This window comes from Amphiura filiformis, chromosome 9 (assembly GCF_039555335.1).
Source record: "Amphiura filiformis chromosome 9, Afil_fr2py, whole genome shotgun sequence".
Classification (NCBI taxonomy): Eukaryota; Metazoa; Echinodermata; class Ophiuroidea; order Amphilepidida; family Amphiuridae; genus Amphiura; species Amphiura filiformis.
Window position 1 is genome coordinate 54,168,688 of NC_092636.1, and position 23,003 is coordinate 54,191,690.

General features: G+C 36.3%; 1 protein-coding gene across 2 annotated transcripts; it reads left to right on the forward strand.

Moving 5' to 3' along the window:
• The first annotated feature begins 3,963 nt into the window (after positions 1-3,963).
• LOC140161175 (protein-cysteine N-palmitoyltransferase HHAT-like) lies at positions 3,964-22,932 on the forward strand. Of its 2 annotated transcripts, none has more exons than XM_072184620.1 (11): positions 3,964-4,346; positions 5,869-6,140; positions 7,936-8,003; positions 9,283-9,399; positions 10,073-10,270; positions 11,118-11,309; positions 12,734-12,905; positions 17,148-17,334; positions 18,499-18,700; positions 19,809-19,953; positions 20,485-22,932. In XM_072184620.1, exons 2-11 carry the CDS (start codon positions 5,912-5,914, stop codon positions 20,598-20,600), a joined length of 1,626 nt encoding a protein of 541 aa, XP_072040721.1. In that variant the 5' UTR covers positions 3,964-4,346; positions 5,869-5,911; the 3' UTR covers positions 20,601-22,932. The 2 variants fall into 2 exon arrangements, with proteins under 2 accessions (XP_072040721.1, XP_072040722.1); XM_072184621.1 differs by having other exon boundaries at positions 5,901-6,140.
• Positions 22,933-23,003: the final 71 nt, after the last annotated feature.

The window sequence follows — 23,003 nt, forward strand, 5'->3', positions numbered from 1 at the left end:
ACAGTATATCCACATGGAATAAAAACACTTTCACATGTACACCCCCACACCCATACATTAACACCCACGTACATCACCTCCTCACCCCCCCCGACGCACCTCTACACACCACACCCACCGACCACAAAAAACAAACAACCTAACAAACTCGGACCAATCTTGGACAATAACCACTTGTAAACAATCGTATACCACCCAAGCTTCAATGCAACGAAGGGCATAGGCTACATTCATGAAGCTCCGGAATCGCGTAAGTTTACATTACAACATTACAACAAACATTTGACCGATTGTTATGTTGTAATGTTAACGTCTCGGATAGCGACGTTTTCACGTATTTTTTTGTTGGACCTGCGAGCACATCAGACATATCGAATTGCATTTTGAATACGAGGGATGTCCTTCTGATATCAAATAATTTTGATTTTTTGAAATTTGCGATATTTTATGGCAAATGATTAAAAATTGATATTTTGTGAAATTTAACAATAATATTATTAATGGTCGCCTTTTCATCCCAGGTACATACACTTTAAGTATACATATCGCGAACTTAAAAAACAAAATTACTTGATATGAGAAGAACATTCCTCGCCATCAGAATGCAATTCGATATGTCTGATGTGCTCTCAGGTCTCTCAAAAAATACTGTGCTATCCGATTCCTTAATGTAAAGGCGAGAAACGAAATAAAATAGAAAACAACAGCAACAACACACACATCCAACAACAAAAGCACACGCCCCCCCCCCCACACGTCCATAATCCGAAAATACTCATATCAATGTGTATTTAGAAATAAAATTTTCTTCGTTGTTTTTCACAATCGATTAAATTTCTAAATTTGGCAAAAATTGCGATGAGTTGAGCGAGATTGTTGTTTAAAAGGTTTTATTAATAGAGTCAAGTACATGATCGTACAGCGAATCCACTCGTTTTTCAACAGCTACGCATGGCGATTTTGTTCGAGATAGGCAGAGCGACTCAGGCTAAGCATACCATTTACACGATATGAGATACCGCAGAGTTTCTATTCTATACGTTCTTACGATTTGCGCATGCTCAGTACCCATATGTCATTACAAGAAAATTCGATTTGTTGTCAGGTACTACCCAGGTTTTGTTTTCAATACACTAAATGGAAATTCAATACACTCAGCGGCGATTGCTGTTTTCTTTAAACGCAAATATTTTACTGCATTTTCACCGTAACGATTTTTAAATCGTACATTAAAAATGTGATATATTCAACTGTTTGAGAATTATAATCATATAAAAGGAACACGCATAGCCCATTCAGATTCAGGAACTAAAAAACTACTCCATTTACAAACCACGTCCACAACAGTAAATTAATATAATTAAAATTTAGCAATCCAGGGGTCAAGCAAAAGCAATGACCCAGCTCCGCATAAGGAGCGAACCAAACACACACACACACACACATTCAGCTTAGATCCACGTGCTGTATAGAATATTAAATCACAAGTCTATAATACAATGCACTATATCGAGACACTATGCAACTTTCTTTATCTGCGTCAGTAATAGAATATTGATTTAAATAGAATTGAATACATTTTGAGTTTGTACTTCATCACTGAGCGATCTAGCGATCGATTTCTAGCCAATCGGATAGGACTCCTTTTTTTTCGTTCGGTGAAATACCAATCGCCCGTCGCTCACCAACGGAGCTGAGTATTAAGTTGCAGGGAAAATATTTATAATACAGGGTGTCGACACTGTGCGTGTCTAGCTTGTATATAATGGGTCATTAATTTTATAGTGAGTAATTAGTATAAAAAACTCCATCGGAACTGCATCGCACAATATCACTTGCGTCGATTCAGACTACAAACATTGTGACGAAAGTTTCATCTCATACTAAACGTCATTAAAATGTCGAAAGTGATATTAGAATGGTGCGTACACACTGGAGCGTGTACGCCCAAAAATATCCCGGGCGTTAAATTTTACTGGGTTAAGGCGATTTAATACCCTGATTTTCATCAGTACCCATCTTCTTTTTTTTGTTGCAAATTTATGAAGTATATAAATATGTTCATCATCTCATGTCCTGAACTTATAAAATATCTCTACATACAAAGTGGTTTTAAACCATTTTAGAAAATCATTTTAGCCCTATATATTTTTTTGTTTACTGTATCCTGGTAACTGAGATGTGTGTTTCATAACAAACCATAATTTATTCCATTGAACATGTCCAAGTAGAATATATGAATAGAATACATTAAATCCTTTGTTATACTATCTATAGAAATGTACTCACTGATTATAACACTGAATAAATTAAATCCACCTAATCTCTTCCACATAGACAATTTAATACTACACCATGTATGTATCTTCTATAATATGTTGTTAGGAAAAGAGATTAAAAAAGGCTATAAGGTCATCAAAGGTCATGTTATAGGTCAATTGGTTCAGGTCAAATTCAGGCATCCATTTTGAATACATGTGATAGTCTGTGGATATCATACATGTCATAATGAGGCATCAATTTTGATATTTTGTCTGTTACTGGATATATAATGGAAATTTGTGAGGTGGATATACTAAAATACCTTGGGATGTAAATGGTGAGTACAATTTAGATTGCCTAGTTGAGTTGGATTGGGCAAATAAATATAAAATAGTTACCAAAATCACAAAAATGAAGATTACGGAAAACTACCTAATATGGTGGTATAGGTGACAAAAATACAATCTTTTTCAACATTGCTGTAGTGTGGTTGTGGTAACCTGTTACCTATGGCTTAATTAAGTTTCAGTGACATGTAGTGTCGCAAGTTCAAAATACAAAATATAGCTCGACATTGAAAATAGAAGCATTTTAACCGGTTCGTTTTTTGATAGTTGTGGAGCACCAAGTTCATGAATTCATAAAAGAAATCAGGGACCACTTATTCCCATTTTACATATCAACATTATTTCCCTAATGTGTTAGCAACACATATCCAAAATTTTAACGAAATCCGTTGATAGTAAGCTTTCCAAAATGAAGTGAATTTAAATCATCAGTGATGTACCTCCTTTTGGCTTCTATCTTCAAAAGCATGTAAGCTACATTGATACCGATGCCACCAATAAAACGAGAAGATTTGCCCCTTCATTTTCCATACCACTTTGTCCAATTTTTTTTTGTAATTTCGTCACAAAATGCAAAAAAATGCAAAAAAAAATCAATGGGTGTAGTACCCCCTTAATGAGAAAAGTATTAGATTTCTTCTCGGTTTTGATGAAGAAAAATGGGGGATGAGGCTATCGATCGGGTCAAGGACCTCTAAGTAGAGAAATTGGATATGTCTTTAAATGGGGCTTCAACTTTGGCAATACTGCTATTTGTCTTGTTTTTTTCTTTTCTTTTTTCTTTTTGCCAAATTTTTCACTTCAAAAATACCTTATGACAATTAATTTGAATGACTTCACTTTCGATGGGATCACTAAATGGGCATTTAATGATAAGTAACCTAGCCTACAAATAATGAACTGCAATTCAGTGCCAATTATGATTCTTTTTGCTCGTGATATGATCGATAGAGGAAGATGATGGTATTATTTAAGCTTAAAGAAGAACGAAAGTATGATACTGGTAAACTATGAACCAGATACAACTTTTTACCCATTTCCCATCATGGATATTTTCCATGGTTATAGCGATGAGATCGAATATAGCCTACCATTTCCTTTTGGCATGAAGTTGTCCTTTTCCTGATTCCTGTTTCGGAGGATTATATTAACCCTTTATCTGCACTTGGAAGAAGTATATGCATAAGTGTTCCAAAAACCTTTGATAAATTTACTTAAAAAACCCAAAACAAACTGGTCGAATTTTTCATGTTGTGTCTAATTTTGAAGGCATAATGCATTCCAAATTTCAATATGACGTGGATACTACAGGGTCAGTGCTTCTTGGCATGACATAGACCACTGTGTCATCCAAATATAGACGGCCAATTTCGAATAAAAAAACTCAATCGCAAGTAAGTTGAGTTTTTATAGCTTCCTTCATGCACTGCATGATTTTTCTCATTTGCTGTGTGAAATTCACCACAAGAGGAACAGATCTGTGCAGTGAGCGACCAGACTAATGAAACTTGGGTGTTTGGTTATTTCCACCACTGTGACCAGTTGGTGATATCTTGCATGAGAAGCATTGAACAAATTGCTTGCAATAAGTTAAGCCTACACCAATTACCAATTACCAAATCCGTTTAAAATTCGTTTCGAGAATGAGCAGTAACACGGGCATGCAACATTCATCATAAGCGCAATCAGTTGTCAGGACAAAGTTTTGCTGCCAGGAACCCGGGAACCAAATTTACAGTAAGTGAACATTGTACTTATATAGAATGGCTTAATATTGGTATTATTTGAATTGTTTACAAAAAAAACCCACCCATTTTGGTCAACACTGTTTAGATTCGAGAGTGGAATCTGGTTATTTTGCCTGAAAAGCATTGTTGATTAAACCATGGAAATAATCGTATCTATATAGTATTTTGTGACAAAATTAATATCTTAAATAAATATTTTCCTTAAAATCACTGTTTGTTTTGGAATTCACATAATATTTGAAACTTTGGTTTACAATGCTCATTAGTGATAAAATATTGCTATAGATGCACACCATTGGATACCAATTATTTGATTGTCTAAAAAGTTTCTATACAACATGACCATTCTACCGTGCCAAGAAAAATATTGTTAATGAGGGACAATGCGAGTAAGTGAAGCACGAATTAATGAGGGTATATTAGTTGTGGTGGCAAAAAATATTGTAAAACATACTCTTATACCTTTAGATTGTTAAGAAAGAACATTCTTTTGTTTTAACAGGTACAGTTTTTTAATTTCATTCTTTCCTTCAAAATCGTAGTCAATTCAGTGACGGGCCGCGGGATACCTTTAAGGGGTGGGGTATGAACCTTTGGACAATATTTATTGTGGGACATTAGAGCACATCAGACATATCGAATTGCATTCTGAATACGAAGAATGTCCTTCTAATATCAAATAATTTTGATATTTTGAAATTCGCAATGTAATACACATTTTATGACAAATTATAAAAATTGATATTTTTGATATTTAACAGTAGGCCTACTTTAAGTAAACTTTATAAATCTGATAATATGTACTTAACGTGTATGTAGGTGGGATGAAAAGCCGACGATCAATTGAACATTTTGACCTTTTGTATTGAAGATATGGATTTTTTCCCAAAACACACAAAAAAAAATTAGGTCTTTTTTGGGAAAAAATCTTCAATATGAAAGGTCAAAATTTTCAATTGATCGTCGGCTTTTTCTTCCAGCTACATACACTTTAAGAATATATCATTATTATTATGAAATGTGAAAAATATCAAATTTTAATAATTTGTCATAAAATTTGTATTATATCGTGAATTTCAAAAAATGAAAATTATTTGATATCAGAAAAACATTCTTCGTATTCAGAATGCAATTCGATATATATGTCTGATGTGCTCTCATGTCCCACACAAAATACTGTCGAAACGCTCAAAACGCTCAAAACGCTCATTCCAAATCCCTTAAATAATTATATGTTATAACTGTACATCGTCAGCCTGCTACGATAATTGCCTAAGTCATTTTTCTAATTTTGAGAACAAAATACAAAATAAGATTCAAGCATGCATAACATATAATGAGACAAATTAAAGGGCATAATCAGAAATAGGGTGATTACGTAACTGATGCATATTGAACCATATTTTTTACTTTGTTCTCAAAATTAATGGATAGGGTTAGGGTTAACTTATAGTAAGGGTTAGAGTGGTGTGCATGGTTCCGGAATTAGTTTTTTTGGGTACATTTTACAGGTGCAAGATCAAACAAGCTCTCGTATTTATAGGATACCAAAAAATGCTCCGCGTTTCAAAGCACACCGAAGATGGCAACAATAAATCGACGGACTTGACGAAGAATAATATCGTCGACGATGATTCCATGAATCCACTTCGTAACCCGAACACGAACGGAAAGAAGACATTCAAACATGCCGCTCTACCAAAATGGGAGTTGATGCTGTGTTTTGCAATGATGGTGGGATTTCTGGGATACATGAAATACAGGACAGGGGTTATTTCGAAAGGTAGGCGAAGGGAATTACAACATAAAGACAATGCGGGTTTTCAACATAAAAGAAAAACAAGTAAACGCCATAATACACGATAATTTTCTGTTTGATGAAATAATACTATCGGGGAGGGTTTCTGTACACTTTAAGCCGCATTAATGAGATAAAATAAATTAAAACACCATCTTTACTGCTTAATGTGGAGTTCTATGTGATTTATTATTGAGACAATATAAATTCATGTTGGCCTAGGGTGCATATACCTGGGATATATGTAAACATTACAAATACATGTATACCCAAAATATCAGGTGTGAAAAACATTTACCAAATTAATTTCAAATGATTAATTATGGCTTTTATAATGTTTGTCCCACTTACGAAAGGAAAATATGTGATTTTCATTTGCTTAAGGTTGGTCTGAACCCTGGAATTATGGAAACTTTCGGGCCTAATAACTGCTAAATTGTTGGTGTAATGTATATAAAAGTATTCATATTTAGAATGGCAAAGACTTGATAAGTTCATCAAATTTGGGCCACAATGCTCATTTTTGGCCCAAAATTTTAAAAAACGGGTTTTTTTTATTATTAATTTTTAAAAACTAGATAAAAATATCTAGGAGCCGTTTTTTTAATTTTGACCAACTTCACCAAAAATGTTTGAAATTTGGGCGAAAATCAGGCTTTTTTATGATTTTTTTTGAAAATTCAGCATTTGTTGACCCTTTTTGGTGCAAATTTCTCAAAGTTGGTCGAAATTCAAAAAAATAAAAAAACGGCTCCTACATATTTTTCCTAGTTTTTACAAATTAATTTAAAAAAATTTGTGGCCCAAGAATTTTTTTGTTACGATTTACGAAAAAGAAGTGGGCCAAAAAACCGTGAGCATTTAAGCCCAAATTTGACCTCACAGATGAACTTATCAAGTCTTTGCCATTCTAAAATGTATACTTTTATATACTTTAGACCAACAATTTAGCAGTTATGAGGCCCGAAAGTTTCCATAATTCCAGGGTTCAGACCAACCTTAAAATGCACAAATTTGTATATTCATAATTTTTCATTCGTATCTACATAGGTGTGTGTGATTAAAACGCTCAAGCAATGAATATAACGACCAGCTATTTTTACAGATTTTGAAGCTCTTTTATATACGCATCATGAAAATAAATGCATTAGCAAAATTCACTTTTTAATCGACTCTTTCGCTGCATTACATAAGGGTCAATTTGCAAAATGCACACGATAAGAATGATATTGATCCAAAATATAACTCCAACCAATAAGACAAAAATACCACTTTATTTTTACTAGTAATAATAAACTCCGCAGTGGTTGGAGCTATATTGCTCATTAATATCATGATTATCATCTTATCGTCTTATTAGAAATTGGTATCTTCCTTTTTTCTTTTGTAGATCCTAATAAAATATATTTGTTTTGTTAACCAATTAGTATCTTTTCGTCTGCTTATACAAAAAGTGCATAATTATGCCGGGTAATTATGATCTTATTGGTACTTAGGGCCTATGTGTTTCTTAACCGCAATATAATATATATTTTTCAGTGTTATCTGATTTGTAGTAAATGTTTCATTCATTGGGTATCGGACTATCGTTTTCTTTTTGTTTCTGTTGACGAAAGGGGACATCGTTTGTCTACAAACTTAACCATGCTTTTATTAATAATATATCTCTCATCTGCCCATGATAGAAAAAAGTCATCCGATTTGTCATGTTTGTGTAATTTACCATTCACCGAGTAGACTAAAATGTTTCATTCTCGTTCAAACCCCATCTAATTTGCAGAACATTTATCGCGGATGAAGCTATCTTATTTATCTAAAGGGTGGCTACCATTTGGAATCGGAAAAATAGTAAGTTTCATCCGATTATTGATATACTTTATTCACATACCATGCCATTCTCACTACCTTACCCTTCCAATCATTAGCGTAGCCAGCGGGGGGGGGCAGGGGGGGCAGAGTGCCCCCCCTGACAAAAAAATGAAAGAAAAGTGCCCCTCTGACAAAAAATGAAAGAGAAAATCAGGAGGGCAAAGGAAAAGAAAAAGGGCAAGGAGCCCTTTTCTAGCAAAATTCAGGGCCAAAATAGTGTAAAATACAAAATTTTTCCGCGCTATGCGCGCACATTGTAACAATAAAGCCCTTTTTTAGCCGGATAATGGGCGAAAATATTGTAAAATACCATTTTTTTCGCGCTACGCGCGCACATCATCCCAATAAGGCCCTTTTCGGGAAGCTCCAAGACACACAGTCTCTATGTATTGTATGATGCAACTGCAATTTTTTTCGTCTGTGCCCCCAAAATTTTATTTTGCCCCCCTGACCAAGAAAGCTGGCTACGCCCCTGCTTCCAATACATGAGATACACGCTAAACCCATTTGATCCACAAGATTTATCGATGGTTCTTTATACGACAGATCTTTTGTACAACCCGATGAACAGATGAACCTTTTGCGGTTCTCTGAAAAAGCTGCAGGACATCTAATGGTTCTCAAATTAAAAGCAAGGATTCTTGAAGTGCAAGGGTTGTTCCAGGCTAGGGGGTCACTAAATAACTCCTTTCGAACCTTTGTACTTCGAACTATAACTATATGCCTATTGCCTTAGGTTTTCGATCGGAACGGGCGCGGTGTTTTGCATGAGTAGTCTAATGTTTGACCGCACAGAGTCAGTGGATACTTGAATGAACTTCAATTTTAGAACATCAAACTTATAATATCTAGAAGTTTAAACTTACTTTCAGCACAAAAAATCAACTAACCTTGAATTTCGATGTGTGACACACATCCGCATCAGAAGAAGTCCTAAGATGTTGTGATGGACTTGCCCTTTTGTTTACCAAAAGTCGCCAATGGTCAACAAAAGGGCAAGTCCATCACAGCATCTTAGGACTTCTTCTGATGAGGATGTGTGTCACACATCGAAATTCAAGGTTAGTTGATTTTTTGTGCTGAAAGTCAGTTTAAACTTCTAGAAATTGTTTATCACCAGCGCGTATGAACTTACATTCGAGTATCAAACTTATAGTGTTAGCAATTCCAAAATTTAAACCGTTTCTATAAAGTCGTATTATAAGTTCATTTGATATTTGAATGAGCTTTTTTACTGTGCGATTTGTTTTGTTTTTAGGATGCCGCGGACTTTGAATGGCTCTTCTTCAAGAAGAAAATTCTGAACATGTCAGTGGTCTATGAAATATTAATCTACGTGATAGGCGGTCGACTAGCAGAAGCATTCTTTCCAAAAGTAAGATAGTAATGTTAATAATGATGACAGTAATACCAGTGGCGGCGCCACGGGTGGGGTGGGTGGCATGAGGGGACAAATGCCCCCCAGTCAGAACTCTTTCCCCCAGTAAAACCCCAAAATTACGAAAATTTCACCTTTTGCGGTAATTTTGCACAAAATTCGTTGATTTTGCCCCCCCTGAAATTCACTTTTCCCCCTCAATGCCCCCCGGAAAAGTAATACTAGTGACAGTGATGACGATGATGATAATATTGCTCCTTTTGCTCCTGCTGATGATGACAATGACATGATGATGATGACGATGATAATAATAATGACGACGATGACGATGATGACGTTAATATGATGATGATGTCAGATGATGACGGTACGCTGATGTTAATGTTCAAACGATGACGGTAGTGTTGAGGTTGATGATAATGATGACGACGGCGATGAAGATGTGGAGGAAGAGGCGAAGAGGAGGCGCAGCAGGAGCAGCTGCGAAATTACAAATAAATATTTTGTTCGGATACCCTGAGATTGGAAAAGCTATATTGCTGTTTTTTTCTGAAATATTTAATTTTGATAATATTCAGACGACTTAGTCCCGGACTTAGTACGACTTATTAATGATTCACAATGTTTTTTCTCACATCTTGTTTCTTTTTATTCCTTTATTCCAATTCAGTTCCGTAACCATTTCATCTTGGTATTTAGCATTGGTGTTCTAACCATGAGGATGACAACTCGTGTCATTAGCTTATTCGCGGCACACACTACTGTGGCATATTTAGCATCAAGGACTGGGGTTCCATTCATTGTGTGGTTAACAGGTGCATTGCAAATATTGTCAGTTGTGGCTGATGCGGCTTTCTACAGATGGCAGGTAAAGATTGTATGTCCCTTTAATCAGGAAGACGAAAAGACAGACTGCAGACAAGGATGGCAGACAAGACACTTACATAATTATGTAACCAATAATTTGCAAAATTAATTCGAAACATCTATTGCCGAAAGAGAACATAGTTTTTTGACTATACATGAGATTGAATATTCTTACCCATGGTAACACACTTTGGTGAGTGTGCCCGACAAGGGGGTGCGTTTGTAAATGCTTCCAAACGAGGACCTACATATGGATACACACCATAAAACGATGACACACCTCCAAACGAGGACGTCCTCGGTTTGAAACTATGACCAGGATGACGTAAATGATGCAAATACGCATATAAGATAGCATATAAGATAGGTCCTCCATAGGGGGTATAGGACGGGTCTCAGTTGGATAGTAAGTTGTCTGGTGTGTTTGTGTGAGGTCCACGGTGTGTCGATTAAAAACGGGTGTGTAAGTCCTCGGTTAGATCCTCGGTTAGATCCTCCTTAAGTCGAGGTCCTCGTTTGAACGTATTTACAAACAGTGGGGTAGGGGTGTGTGTGTGTGGGGGGGGGTGAAAGTTTTCTTCGTTTTGATTTTGTAGAACATAAAGATATCGCAGCCAATGGTAAAACTACGCTGTTTAACTTCTTGAATTTGTAGATATTATTCTGCAATATCATCATCCTTCTGCCATCATGCATTTATCAAAAGTTTCACTGTATGTGCCTGTGGGACCGGGTGTGGGATATGTGTAAGTGCACGGTCTTCATGTCTATTTCAGTGTATATAATTCTGCAATGTCTTCAGGTCTTTTCATTTCACTGATAATTTTATAATTTCACTTCCTCACCAGGAGTCTTTATTCCCTGGTTTTGCTCTTGAGATGATTGGTTTCACTTTCGGGGTCATGCGATTTATAAGTTTTGGTTTGGAGTGTTGTAACAACCCCAAGAAGTATGGTCTCTTTGAATTCTTATTGTACAACTTTTATTACCCATTATGGACTTTCGGACCCGTGATGACATTTGACAAGTTTCAGTTAGAGGTAAGCAGTTCGGACAACAACCCGTTTGGGCCTTAATTTTTCCCCAAGATTTTACTTTTTGTGTTTGCTCGTGTAGTTTACATACCGTAAAACCTCGTCTACAAGCATATAAAGTGTTTTTGATGAAAGCTTAATAAATACGATACATGCGTAAATATGTCAATAGAATAGATTGGTCTTACAATTGTTTGTATATGCTTGGATCTGTAATTTGTTTGCTCAAATTCAATTATGGCGCCTTTCATTAGAAGCACTCTATATGCTTGTAGACGAGGTTTTACGGTATATCTATGTTGTTTATGATGTATTTACAAATACATTTACTAAATACATATTTGTTTGGGCAGAAAATATTGAACAATTAAAGATAAAACAAAATGTTTATTCAAGTTTGTAATTTGATCTTAATTCTTAAAACAGAACTTATGACAGCGGCTCTTGTAAATATTTTGAGGAGATGTGTGAGATCAATCTTTTCAATTCTGCGCCAAGAACAAAACTATAATTGAAGACCGAATTTTAAAAACTAGTTGCTGACCTGCGCAGTACGGCATGTTTGGTCTGGTTGACTGGACGTCATACGCAAATTAATGACTTAATTTTAATTCTGTCTTCAATTATAACAGACCAAAATACCGAGTGTGTTTTAATAAATCTATGTTTGAATATAAAGATACTAACATCTTTGCAATTTTTTAAAAGACATTTCCTGCAAAATATTACCTTATTTGCATTTTGTCTTTTTAATTGAGTGGGCCTAAAAAGTGGGGTTTCATAGAACTTTTAAGCTGGAATATATTAAAATCTCTAAAATACGTACAAAACAAATGGACTATTCCAGTTGAAATTCATTCACATGGAAGACTCTTTCACACAGGGAGTGTATAGATTTCAAATGGAGTCACGGTTACACATTCAGGTAACTCCATTGGAAATTCACACTCAGTCTGTATGCCTTCCATCATCATCAGTCGGCTGCTGAGTAGGCGACTACAAGCTTTCCCCAACTATTGCGATCTTGGGCAAGCGAAACAATATTGTTTGGCTGCAGCCTTCCATAGGGGTGTATCATATATTTCTGAAATGGCCCAATGAGATTACAGCTTGTTAGGCCACTGAAAGGGTCTTTAGTCTAAAACCAAAAGGTCATTATGCATCCTAATTCTTACCCCAACCTTAACCTAAAACCATACAAATGCCTTACACCTCCCACAATTACAAATGACACCGTAAACGACCAAGTTCGGCTATCATGATGTATAGGCCTACACCTACTGCAAAGGCATGAGGAAATTTGGAAATTGAAAAACTTCATAATCCTTAATCACCAGAGGCGCACCAAGAAAATCGGTGAATGTTGTGGGTTTCTTGATTGTCTATACTTTTGTCTATACTTTTAAACTTCCTTACCTCTTAAATTTCAGATAAACAAAGAAAGTCGCTTATTGAGTAAACAGGAGCTGTGGCATATATTCAAGCAATCTCTGCGTCATATTTTCTGGTTTTTCTACATTGAGATTACACTACACTTTCTATATTTCAATGCATTCCACAGACATCGTGCTGTATTTAGAAAATTACCACCGGGTGATTTGGGTATGTTGGAAGTTTAAAATTTTTTTAAACATTACTGTGGCGGGACGGCCGATTGCCAAGATAGCACGAATGCTTCAATGTGTTTTTGAAAAGAAACCTGGTTGGACTGTATTTTGATTATGAAAATCAGGTGGCCGGGTTGACACCAGTTCCCAAAATGGGAACACGAAAAGTTTTGCACGAGGCTTGGGCAAGTCGTGGGGGCAGAACCCCACCTTCGATACCATTTACAAACAGGAGTGCCTCTAAATAACTCTTCACGTAGATTGTTCTCTTACTTATCCTCAACAATATTTTATTTGCATAACTCCAGACTACAACATACAGATTTCAGTCACACAATACTCTGGCACCCTACTCCTACAATGCTTCTGTAATAACTCGGCTAGCACCCTCCCTCACCCCCGGCCCTCACCTATCAAACGGATCCAACGAGTAAAAAAAAGTTATAAGAACGTTAAAAGCGTTACATATGATTACACATATTAGACGTACGAAAAAGACCCAAGTAATTTAGCACAAAACGAAAATTTGGGCAGCATGGCTCCGCTCAGCGCATGCTAATAGTGACGACACTTACGAACACATGCAAGCATGTATTAGTAAGGTATCATCATAAAATCCATAGAAAATCCTATAAAACACAACACCTTTTGCCAAATGAAAATCTGGTCAGCATAGCTCCCCTCTAAGTGCCGACCAGATTTCCGATAATACAAAATATACTGTACTCAGTAAATAGGCCCCCAGACCTCAATCCTCTGATGTGTCTCTTTTTGGTATAACACCGCCCCTCAGGGTGATGTTACCCCTTTTAAGTTACTCCGCCATCTTGGTATAACACCGCCCCTCAGGGTGATGTTACCCCTTTTAAGTTACTCCGCAATGTTGGTATAACACCGCCCCTCAGGGTGATGTTACCCCTTTCCAGTTACTCCACCATCTTAGTATAACACCGCCCCTCAGGGTGATGTTACGCCTTTAAAGTTACTCCGCAATGTTGGTATAACACCGCCCCTCAGGGTGATGTTACCCCTTTCCAGTTACTCCGCCATCTTGGTATAACACCGCCCCTCAGGGTGATGTTACGCCTTTTAAGTTACTCCGCAATCTTGGAATAAAACCGCCCCTCAGGGTGATGTTACGCCTTTTAAGTTACTCCGCAATCTTGGTATAACACCGCCCCTCAGGGTGATGTTACCCCTTTTAAGTTACTCCGCAATTTTGGTATAACACCGCCCCTCAGGGTGATGTTACCCCTTTCCAGTTACTCTGCCATCTTGGTATAACACCACCCCTCAGGGTGATGTTACGCCTTTTAAGTTACTCCGCAATCTTGGTATAACACCGCCCCTCAGGGTGATGTTACCCCTTTAAGTTACTCCACAATCTTGGTATAACACCGCCCCTCAGGGTGATGTTACGCCTTTTAAGTTACTCCGCAATCTTGGTATAACACCGCCCCTCAGGGTGATGTTACGCCTTTTTAAGTTACTCCGCAATTTTGGTTTAACACCGCCCCTCAGGGTGATGTTACCCCTTTTAAGTTACTCCGCAATCTTGGTATAACACCGCCCCTCAGGGTGATGTTACGCCTTTTAAGTTACTCCGCAATCTTCTCAGATGTGTCTCAGGATCTGAGATTCCACATAGGCCTGTAGGCCTATGATAACTACTGAAACCAAAAATACATGCACAGAACCCTGTTGGAATCAATAAAATAAATAATAACACACTAAATATTGCCCATCACTTGCCACATTTTTCCGTGAGCACTTACCACGAATGTAAATGAACCATAGCAATTCAAGTTATACACAATGAATAAAAAAAAATTCAATAAACAAATCACAATTTAGTATACTTTCACCAATGCGTAAATAAAATCATGACATTTTAAGTATCTTTCCTCAAAGCAGAAATAAATATAAAAGTGGCCGACATGACAATTAGAATATTTGATATGGGTGTGACCGATAATAATAATCCTAAATTTATATTGTTTTTACATGTTTTAGAGAACGTCAATATTCTTTGTTTACATATAACATGCATGCATTTATTTAAAAGATCCAAGATGCAGGACGTTCGAACATGACCAAACTGCCTATGACAGCGTTCAAGCTTTGACTTGCGTTTGGCGGACAGAATGGTGGAAACTTAAAGTGAAAGATATCCTACTTAAAGGAACATTTTCTAGGGTGAAATTTTGTGTAGAAACTGAATCTGACATAAAAAATGCATAATTATCAACTTGAAAATTTTCCCCATAGCATTGAACAGGCATATTTCTGCCCGAAGTCCCCAAATTGGAGCAAAAATTGGAGCAAAAAAAATAAGTCCTTCAAAATGGGGATACTCAGGGCTAAACAAAAAACATGTTGCTCTAGAGGGAGGCATTGGTAAGGGCAACATGTCTTTTGTTTAGCCTCAAACCTCCCAATTTTGAAGGACTTATTTTTTTTGCAAAATCTGTGACTTTTTTCACGCCCCAAAAATCCTTAGGGGTGGGGGTAGCATTTTGCAAGTTATTTTATTTTCTGTAGATCTAGCTTACTTGTTTGTTATATCACCATTTAGCTAATGAAATACTGAGCAAATAAACACTTAAAGCATCCCTATAGCTCATACCATTGTGGAGATATGGCGTTTTCAAATTGAAAATGATGCGAATATTGTATATTTTTCTAAATCAATTGTCACCCGAACCCTCAAGTTTCTACCCCTGCTACAAAAATAAAGAAATATATGGACTCCATTGAATGCTTTTAATATCACAATTGTACCCTTGTTACACAATTAGAATAGAAAATTAGGCACTATTTGATAGTTTTCATGTTCATATACTCACAGGAAATCTGCAAGTCAAAATTTTTGTCACCCCAAAATGGCCATTTTCGGCCAAAATCCGACCAAAAAATGATTTTTTCTCAAAATCTATATAAGATAGGGAGTTTTAAGTGCCAAAATCTGAAACTAGATGACATTTCACCCTTGGAAACATATAAACATTCAAGAATTTTGGTTCTTTTCACCCCTAAATACTTTTTTCACACGCTTGTCCGCCAAACGTAAGTCAAATCTTGAACGCTGTCCTATATATAATCTCAAAAAGTCTACATAAATATCTGGGAAAAACTTGAGCAAGGCGACATGACATAAATAAATACAGCGCATTGCAATTAATAAGATGGCGAAAGGGAAAGTCCACCTGAAGAAAATAATCTCCGCAATAAAATGTCAACATAAACATTTGTACCATCACGCTTCAATAATATAAAATAAACATCCCCAGGTTAATTAGATGGTACATGCATACGCGCACTCAGCGCGTAGTGATTTTTGACTCAAAAGACTATATCGCCAAAATATTTAAAAATACCTTCCCCTTGGCCAGTCTGAACGCCCCAAATGCAGCAATGATATCAACTGGTCATCAGGAATATTTGCTGATCCGTATGAGCCCAAAAATTTGACAATATTACGTGCACAGGATGACTTAAAAAAGAAAAATGAAAGACGAAATCTTTAGAATTTTGAGAAACCACGAACTCACACATAGAAACCATGTGCGAACTGCAACAAGCAATTCTGACAAAATCCAAACAAAAATAATCATCAAATTACACATTTTGCAACTAGACCACATCCAAAATAACTCATCAGAAGGATCTATAACATATTCCTGACAGTCTAATATCACCCAAATTCCCCCAAACCGCGATTTATGTGAAATATCAGAATTTTTAACAGCGAATCTCAAGAACTTGCCTATCAAACGGATCCAACGAGTAAAAGAAAGATTACCGCGTGGAAGACTGACAGAGCCCAGCCAAAGCGCGCTCTGATTGGATACGGAGATAATTGATTGAATACGTACGGCGCGCTAATTGGCTGACGGAGATAATTGATTGAACCGAATATGCGCAGCGCGGGTGATAACTAATTGAACCGAACATGCGCAGAGCAACCATACATACGGGTTTCATTTCTCCGTAGCAGAAATCAAATTTAAAGGGATACTACTTGGGATAGATGAAAAGGTAATTACCCAAAAATAAAATTATGTTTTGGCTCGATTTACCAATACCGTTTCATTACTTTTGCTGCGCTTACAACTCGCATAAGGAGGGTACTAATGTATATGCCTAATGGCTATCGATGTAATGTCGCTTTAACTTCATTCATTGCATGGTTTGGTGATAAAATAATCATATTTGCATTTTCTCATTTATTATACAGCTGTACTGGCCGGTTGTCACATGTTATTCTTTCAAAACAAGTATGTTTTAATGTATGGAGTACCCGGTGTTGTGGCACTCTTTGATCGTGTAAATGTACCAGAACCACCATTGTGTCCGATGGGTGTTTATTCATTTAGAGAAATGTGGCGACACTTTGATAGAGGACTGCATGATATGCTCATGAGGTAAGTTTCAAGAATTCCGATGATTTGACTAGTAATTTTGTGCTGCTTTGATTTTCTTGGCCAAGATAATTTGAAAGTTTTATTTTCAAAATGGCACTTGAAAATGGGCTATTCCAGAAAATAGGTGCACACCCCCTATAGAGGAGTAAATTTTCAAACAAAGAAATGTCCGGATTTCCAAGTCTGCTTTCTGAAAACGACTGGATTTCCAGTTGCCAATGTTACTGGAAAAAGCTTGGAAATCCAATCAAATGAAGGAAAAATCACGGAAATGTTAAAATGAGCTCTCAAGTTGAGGATTTCTAATTTTAAACTATTTTTCTGCCGGATTATTTTGCCTTTGAACACTTTGAAAGTCTGGATTTCCAACAGTCACGACTGGACAAAAAGTCCGGATATCCGAACTCCTCTATATGGGGTGTGCATCTATTTTCTGGAATAGCCCAATATTACAAACCAAAATGGCATATTTTGAACAGGACAAATGGATGTTGTTTGCAAACATTGCATGTAGAAGTTGAAATTGTAAATTTTGCAGCATTATACAAAGCATAAGTTATCGATTTGGAGCATAAAATGAGAAATGTTGAATTGACCGATATCGATACTGCCACTTTTGGCGGGGGAAATCGAGTCAATGCAGATTTGCCGATATTTGGCAAAATGCCGATTTTTGGCAAAATACCGATTTTTGGCAAAATGCCGATGATTGTACTTGCTACGATTGTCGATTTCTTGAGGATCAGAAAGATTGTTGGCGAATTTGGATAAAATAGTCCCATTTGGCGATTTTGTGGAAGATATCATTAATTGCCTCCACACCCGGGCCTCCACAATTGCCTATTTTCGGCATGATAGCCCGGTCCGGAAATTGACTGATTGTAAAAGACTGCCGGTTAAGCAGGATTGTACGAACCAAAGTGACAACATTTGGCAGAACGTAGTACTGCAGCCAAATTTGATGATAGGGCCAGCCTATTTTCCTACCTATTGTGTGAGCCAAATTCGAAATTGGTGACACTCCAAGACAGATTTGCGAAGTATAAATTGCAGGATATTACGAGTATGGCTATTTTGTTATAAATAGACATAATTATATTTACATTTTGAACACCCAAGTTTATTGATTAGGCCTAAATTATGTAATTCACGATTTCTTCAAAGGTACATTTATATTCCACTCGGTGGTTCCCGGTATGGACTGAAATGGGCTTCGTTCTCATCTTTTGTGGCGTTTGCTGCTATGAGTGTATGGCATGGTAATTCAGCAAGGCATTACGCATGGGCATTCTTCAATTGGATTGGGATTCAAGTAGAGCTACATGTTATGGGTTTGGCATGGTCACCCAAAGCCGTGGAATATCAGGTAATTATTGAGAGCCACAACATTCAGCATCACGAAAGACTTTGTCGGAAAGGGTGTACAAAATTGTTGCTGTCGATGTATAGCGCACATAAATAATTGGTGATTAAAAAAAAACCCGAGTCGTAGGGACACTAAACTTGAATTTGCTGTAGGGATGGATGACACTGATTTATAAGATCGATGGGTCCGATTTAGGATGAATTGAGGTCTTAAATTGAAGAAAAAAAAAGCCCGACTAATTTGAGGGAAAAATAAAAGCTATATATGAGCTTGTAAGAATATGGTAATTAGAAACCAAAACATGTCTATAAAAGTTTTTGGTATGGTTTGTGGGTATACAGGGCTTAGAAGAACTGAAGTATGATGATCTGTCGAAGAGTGCGGCTGGTGTCCTGCATACCCAGCAAACACAAAATGATTTCGACATCATTCGCAAAAGGTTGCCAGAAAACGTTTAAATGTCGGGTTATATAAAGGGCATATTAAGGGTATAAAACGCTTTCATAACATTTAAAAACATTTTATGATAACTTACTGCAAATATTCTAACATAATGTTATTTATGTGTTGTCAAAATATTTGGCAAAAAATGTTTGCGAAACATATTTTTACAATACCGTTTTTAAAACATTTTACAAATATTGTTGTATCTTTTGTGGTGTGTTTTCATGACCTTCATACAACTCGACATTTAATGTTACTAAAACGTTTTTACCAAAACTCCTGGCCAAAACCAAAATACAATCTGTATAAAACGTTGTTAAAACGTTTTGTTTGCTGGGTATACGGTCGTATGCATGGTATGTATCCTGTCAGTATAACTTAGTGAGCGCTTCCCCTTTTTCAAATTAGTTTGTTGCTCTTCATGCTAGCCATAGGCTTCATCCACAGTGCTTCAACATAAAAGTACCAAATTTTGAGATATTTTCTTAACATATTATCTTAAGAACTACTGAACCAATACTAGGCTTGGTATATGGTCATGAAAATGTACTATTCTGAATTTTTGAATTAATTTGTTTAAAACTTTAATATCGGCAGCAGTCGACACTCGAATTAAAGTCTGCAAATTGAAAATTCAACATAGTTTTTGTTAATTCAATTTCAGCGTAAACTGTCGGGTCCAATGCTCCGACGACTTAGCGGGGTGGTAGCTGCAACCAACCAACTACTACTCTCACTATTCAGCATGATATTTATAGCAGGTCCTCTACCGATATTCTTCATTTACTTCAACGGATTCTTTATACAAGGTAAAACATTAAGACGAGGCAGGAGCCATAGTTTTTTATTTTAGCGATTTTACTAAACAAGGCGGTTCTTGATCCACTAATGTTGATGCTTCCGCGATTGACCCTATCCTACCCCACTACTCTCACAACCCTGCCCCTGACCACCACACCCAACCCCTCCTACCATGCCCTGCTCCACAACCCTACCCCGCCACCCTACCCAATTGGCCTCTCCCATTACTCTACCACCACGCCTCACTCACTCAACCACACCTTTATCCCACCACACCAGTTTTTGGCATCATTAGATTTTGGCATCCCCCATCGAGGAAAATGCTGCACATTTAGGATCTCCTTTATAGAACCCATACTGTTATACTCTTGTGTATTAGCATTATATGTCTCCATATTTAAATGCAAACTTAACCGCTTGGCCATGCTCCCTTCTGACCCACCTTAAGTTTTGTATCAGATAAGTCTGTTGTATACCAGACAAAATTATCAGAAAATACAACTACTAATAATTCGTTTTGAATATGTTTCTTTTGCTAGGGTTTCCATGGATGCCTGTGATACTTTTCTTCTTCTTTTACTTCAATGTTCAACTTGATTATGAAGTGCACCGGAGGTTCACCTTTGAGCGTGTCTACAACAAGAAATATATATAGTAGATTCAATAGACAAAATGCTTTCTGAATTATATATAGTATCTACAAAAGCCATCTCCTGTCATATCAACATACTGATCTAGCCAATACACTAACATGCCAAGTCTTTTGGTAATAAATCTGGGTAATTAAGGTTCCTGGAGCAGCTCAGTAGGGAAGGGTGCACTCATCTTACAAGTGATGGGGATGCACCACTAGCATTTCATAACTTTTGGGTTTGACACCAAATTATCCAAAAAGGGGAGAAATTGGGTGAGAAGCCCTAAATATGGGTCATTTGGGTTATACTAGCAATTTTTGGGAAGATTTGTGATGAATAAATGTCAACTGGTGGTCTAAAATTTTAAGAAAAAGAAAGTTACGATTGACACTGGTAGCTGTTTAACTAGTAACCTTTGTGTGCTCCTAGCTGATGATCACTTTTCTGTTAGAGCAACAAGACCCGAAAAAGATGACACAAAAAGATAATACCATAAAAACTCGATAGTTAGCATAATACTATCTAGCGCTCTTGAAAACATGAAATTGTACCATAGTCTGGCGCTTTACCAACTGTGCTAATGGGGCGGAGACACAAATTTGCAGGTTTACTTGTTCGTATATAACTATGCATATCAATGATTTGCTCAAAACCCTTTACACTTTTGTGGATGGGGCACTTCATGTTTGCATGTTTTAAAGCGCTATAGTAAGCACATATGCTAACTATCGAGTTTTGATGGTATGCTGGTAGGGACAGCTAACAGCTTGGTGTGATCATCTTCTCTGGTATGACACAGCTGTTAGTTTTTGCATTGTTTTTTGTACCACATTGCATAGTTGACTAGACCTACTCCCCATTCCAGAAAAATACAGAACTAATTTTTTTGGATTAAAAAAATATTATCAGGTTTTGCCAAACGAAACATAACTGGCAATAAAAGTCAAATTTTAATATTTTTAGAAATAAGGGCCAAAAACATGCATTTTTATGGTGTTTTTTTACCTTTTTTGTATTCTGTGACAATCAGGCCCAAAGACTTGAACAAAGACTAATTTCAAGTTATGCATTCTAATTTTTGGAAAACACATTTTCCAATCTTTTTCATAACCAATTAGCAAAAATAACATATAATTTTAAAATTATGAGCTTACTCTTAGCCTATACTCAAGATTTTGAATGCTTAGACTTGTGCCAAGTCTTACAATTGCATGTTTTTGGACCATTTTACCTCAAATTGCAAAAATATTAAAATTTGACTTTTATTGCTAGTTAGGACTAACTAAAGGATTAAGATTTAGCTATGTTTTATTTGGCATAACAGGATATTTTTTTAATTCCAAAAAATTAGTGCTGCATTTTTCTGGAATAGGGAGTAACTTCATTTTCATTGATATCAAGTTTTGATTTTTTTGTATGCACTTCTTGTAAGGATATAAGTAGTTAATGTATAAGCTATATTAATTTATGAATGCTGCATATTTCTTGTTATTGTTGTAGTTTAGTAGCTTGTAAAAATGTAATTATTTATTATTATTGTAATTATAAAGCATATCTACTTAAAACAATCAGATTCTTTATTCTAAAATCTGTGAAACAATGCACTTTACACAATAATTCTGAGGAATCTGAGGTTTCTGCTGTCCAGTGCTTATCAGGCCAGGTGTGTTGGCTGAGATCATGCAAATCTGCATCTCTTCTCAATAGTTTCTGTTTGACTTGCCATTAATATAATCATTACAGTAATGTAATACAGGCTATATATCAATCATTTTGATATAGTCCATATGAAAGCTGGCATATATTTGGCTAATATGTATGTCATATTCACCAAATGTCCAAGATACACTGGGCCAATTCACATGTTTGATTTTTTTTTTTTCTTTTTGTAATTTCATTGAATGTTTAGCTTGGTGAAGGACAAAAGCGTTGAGGGCGCCCTCCTCAGCAAATGTTACTGAGGACCCTACGAATTTCAGACCAAATGGATCTTGAACATTATGGCCCAAGTAGGAATTCAATAGAAATGTGTATAAAAAAGATAAATGCACACAAACAAATAAGTTCACAAGTAGTCACTTTGTTCTTTACAAATATGCATGAGGGATCCCTAATTTATTTTCAACTCTCTAAGCAGCACATATTTAATCTTGCTACAAAAGTTCAATATTTACTCAGTTTCTTGTCCACCAAGTATCTTTTAATTTCCTTGGACCAACCTTCTCTGGATCCAGAAAAAAGGGCCAAAGATCACAAGGGTGTCCCTGTCTAAATCAATAATCAGGAAGAAGAGCCATTAATCCATGTTCTGATGTGTTTTGATTAAATCACTTCTATAAGAGAAATGTATAATGTACTTTTTGTGAATTTGATTATTGCAGGAACCTGGTATTGCAACTCTGTTTCAAGACAGTAGGGATGGT